General features: G+C 38.5%; 1 protein-coding gene across 1 annotated transcript in view; it reads right to left on the bottom strand.

Moving 5' to 3' along the window:
* Nucleotides 1–2,565: 2,565 nt before the first annotated feature.
* Nucleotides 2,566–4,126, bottom strand: part of LOC111780963 — a 2,356-nt gene continuing 795 nt past the window's right edge. Inside the window, exons 2-4 of the mRNA XM_023661343.1 lie at nt 3,588–3,807; nt 3,440–3,503; nt 2,566–3,295 (exon numbers count right to left, since the gene is read on the bottom strand). Coding sequence (XP_023517111.1) covers nt 2,999–3,295; nt 3,440–3,503; nt 3,588–3,766 — 540 coding nt within the window. The 5' untranslated portion in view covers nt 3,767–3,807 and the 3' untranslated portion in view covers nt 2,566–2,998. The remainder of the gene's footprint in view (nt 3,296–3,439; nt 3,504–3,587; nt 3,808–4,126) is intronic.

Genomic DNA, 4,126 nt, shown 5'->3' with positions numbered 1-4,126 from the left:
TTTTTTTTTGCTTCATTTTGTTTTTAAGCTATGTTTATTTCCCCCACTTTCCAACTCGATTTGGAATAAATGATGCTTTGATTTGTTGCTAAAACCCTTATCAATCCTATATGCATCTTTCTTTGCTTCTATCTCTGTGTTATTTTTCCCCAAATTATGCACTCCACTCCTTCAATTATCTGGAATTCCCACTAAATCGCGATGCAAATTTAAAATTTTCAATTGGGTTTCTATTGTCGATAACGATAAGGTTGGATAATTCTGAGCCACTCAACCCTTAGCTTCAATTTCATGAAAGAATAAGTGTTTGGGCCTTTGGTTCTTGAGAAATGAAGGCCGACAACCACTTTTCCACCGTTGGATGGTTCTCAATGGGCTTCTCAGCAAAATATCTGTGGCTGGCCCAGCTGAAACTTGTTCTATAACTATCATGAAAATTACCCTTCTTTTCATTTCTTTCCTGAGAAACTGGGAATGTTTGATAATTTAGATGAGTTTTGAAGGGTTGCTTCCACTTGTGATGTTGGTTATTTCATTTTTCATTCTAAATATCTATGAATAAACCTGAGTCTTTTAGGGTCATCATAATGAATATATTTCTATAAACAAAAATCATACACAAATTCAACTATGTCCACCAATAATATTAAACAGTAACAACAAATGATTAAAAAACGCCAACAACTACCTGAAATGCCCTTATCTTAAAAAAAAGCAAGAACCCTTTCATTTGAATGAAAAATTCAACGGAATTCATAATTCAATTCAAACAAGAGCGAATAAGCAAAAGAAAGGTGACAAAAGAAGTAATCAAGATGTATGAATTCTTAAACGTAGAGACAATTTATTAGTTAAATTATGTTCAGATTGACGTGAGATGACACTGCGTTATGTATATAATAAAAGTATAATTCTCGTAATCATATAAAAAAGAAAAGAAAAAGGGACAAAACAATAATTACAAAATCAACTTAGAATCTTCCTATTTTAAAAAATCCTAGAGATCTTATTATAAATAATTAGAATGTGACTAGAAAATAAAAAGGTATAATTATAATTTTATTTAAATTAAAACAAAATTTAGATATTCTGCTTATGATATAATATGTGATGACTGAGGACTTCTGTTTTCCTTTTCAAAAAACTAACTTCCAAGTGGACGAAAATGACATGATGGGAAGCGTCGACCTCTCTGTTTTAATCGGTAGGTTGGACCCTTTGGACCACACTTAGTGGTGTAGGTGGAGGGAATGCTAATCTAACACAACTCAAAATTATTTCACAACCCAACCCTCTATTTTCGAGTTCGGTTTGGGTTGTTCCAAAAAAATATTTTATTTTTACCTTTTTTGAGTGTAACTGGCTAGTGAGTGTTGATGGCGGCTGTGGGTGTGATTTGAAATTACATAGAAGAGTGTACAGTGTACACTATACACATACACGTACACAGAAATGCAATGCAATCTTGGCTATTTTTCGTGTAAATGGAATTGGCTTAGGCTTGGTGGGGAAAGAAAAGAATGGGAATGAATGACTAGGTATTGAGTAATGGGTTGGGGTGAAGAAGAAAAAATGGGCTGAGTGTATATTTATCGTGTTGGGCTGGGTTGACCTGACCCGACTCTTTGCAATACTGAACCCGAACCACATCGGGTCTAAGAAAAATCTAATCCAACCGAACTCTTATAGGTTGGATTCTGAAATGTACATCCCTAACTACCGTTAATGAAAACTGTCGGAACTCTCACGGGCTGGGCGAGAAGGGAGAGAATTGATGAACCAAACGGGTCCCTTTCCCATTTGTAGGCCGAGTATTGAGAGACAGACTTTGACATGCCCACCAACCCCATAAATTGGGCCATGACTCTATGCCCATCATCTCACTCAACAAACATTTGTTATTTTCTCTTACTCCATTTTCTTCTGTACAGCACATAACTCGATCCAGAAGATGGAATCAGCGGGCGCCCACCATGTGAGCGTCATTCATCCTCCTGCCTCGGTGGCCATAGCCATAACTGCAGATCAGCTACACCCTCCTTATCCTTGCAACCATGGGTTTCTGCATCACGAGATATCACGCAGCGATGCATCGTGGGGCTTATCAAATATGTATGCAGTCTGCAGATAGATAGAATTGAAAATATTTTTAGTTATCAAATTAGTAACCCTTTTCAATCAGACCCTTTTGGGTGTCCTAGAAACCAGCGCTCTACTTTGGGGATTCCGTCGAACTTAATGAGCAGAAAGCGACATTTGATGCTCAATGTCATCACCACTTTTATCCTGTATCAAAGCAGTAGTAATTGTTTAAGAATTTCTATAAACTTGACAAGCCCTGATATAAAAAAAGTCAGGAAGGAAAGTATCTTCTTTCCATTTATAAAATTGTCAGAATTCAGTAAGCAACACCCCAATAAAGAGGCAAGCTCTGCAGCAAAGTCGCTTTGAACAGAGAGAGAAGGGGTTTATTCCACCAACAAAGTTGCTTTAGCTAAAGCAGAGAGAGAGGTCGGCGTTAGAGTGAAGATGCCCTGAAAAAGCAAAATCAAATGGATCCATCTGTAGCGTTATGCCTAAGCAAATTCACAATTCACAATCAGAAAATAAGCTCTACAATATTCACATCTTCATGATTTCTACACACTCCATTTCAAGTTCTGCAATATGTACAGATTGCCTCTCTCTCTCTCTCACTTCCATCTTCGAATGATCACAAAATGAACTACAATGGAAGTTCCTCGACCTTGACACTTCTAATTACAAAAATATAGTACATGAGGTTGGCATCCACGCATAGTTTGCTCTCGACTTAACAAAAAGAGAACAGAAAAAAAAAGAAAAAAAAAAGCCTTAACAGACACAGCTGTGGTATACATGGCATGTTTTTATTTACATTTACAAAGAACACTTGCGACGTATTTACAAAAAGGAAAGGCAAATCGTATCCTTTTTTTCTCTGTCATGTATTCTATGGATTTGATAATGAGATGGGTTTCTAGGCGAAGGCAGGGATGCTGCAATTTTGCCTATCCCTGTCGCGGCAATCGAAACCCTCAATCCTCACCGTTGGTTTGTTCCCAAAACTCGCCCTTACACGGCCTCCTTTCCTAGAGGCTGTAGACGGCGACAACTGACCCGACGGTGAGGCAATCGGTGCAAAGGGGATGAATTTTTCATCCCCAAATCGAGCGTCCTGAATCAATGGGTTGGCTACTCTGCTCGGCGGAGACCCACATAAAAAAGGGGGCGACGAAGCCAACTGCGTAAACGACTGGTCCACGCTGCAACCACCCTATAAGATTAACGACATGATGGTTAAAGACTTATGATCCCTGGAAATGACTTTGATGCAGACAAAGGAAGCTACGAGGGCCTCCTCTAAATTATATTAACTTTTCGATCTCAAGAAACTCAAAGGGAACAGATAGGAGCATACCCTTGTCAGGAGGAAGTCCAGCAGATCCGGTCCGGTGCCCATGTCAATTTGCTCTACTTGGTGACTGAAATTCAATTCAAGAAGAATTAGCACCTTCAACAAAAGGATGGTATTTCAAAGGGAGTTACAAAATAAAGAAAAGACTAACCTTAGATTCCATCGGAGGGAGCTATCGGCGTGGCCGATGACGGTGACTTTTGGATTGCTGAGTCGACGTGGTTTAGGGCAAACAAGTTGATCTCTCAGGTCAGAAAAGGGACCCGGAACAGGGGCTCTCATCTCCTCGTGGCTCGAGAAGGCGTTTGACAGAATTGCGCAGTGATTCATATTTTCCTTGGGTTATCTTATTTCAAGGGACAAATAAAAAGCTGCAGAGAAGAGAAACAACCAAAGCATATTAATATAACTAAATCATGCTCCCGACATATGGCACCAAAGAAACGATGAAAGCGGAAATAAAAGGGGAAGAAAATTCAAAGTTTGATTTTGTCCCCTCAGCAGATCGGAATCTGTTCGGCAATTTCCCGTATGATTAAAATATAAAAGTTAAAGAGAAGGGACAAAAATTAGCTCATTAGTTGGCACGATCCTTTATTTCACTGTCTTTTTTATTTTTAAACTATTAAATACTAAGACAACACGAACAATTCTAATAGAAAATCTTGCGAATTCTAACCAACAAAAAAA

This window comes from Cucurbita pepo, chromosome LG01 (genome assembly GCF_002806865.2).
Source record: "Cucurbita pepo subsp. pepo cultivar mu-cu-16 chromosome LG01, ASM280686v2, whole genome shotgun sequence".
Classification (NCBI taxonomy): domain Eukaryota; kingdom Viridiplantae; phylum Streptophyta; class Magnoliopsida; order Cucurbitales; family Cucurbitaceae; genus Cucurbita; species Cucurbita pepo.
Note: the sequence above shows the minus strand (reverse complement) of the source record. Positions and strands in the feature narration are given on the sequence as shown.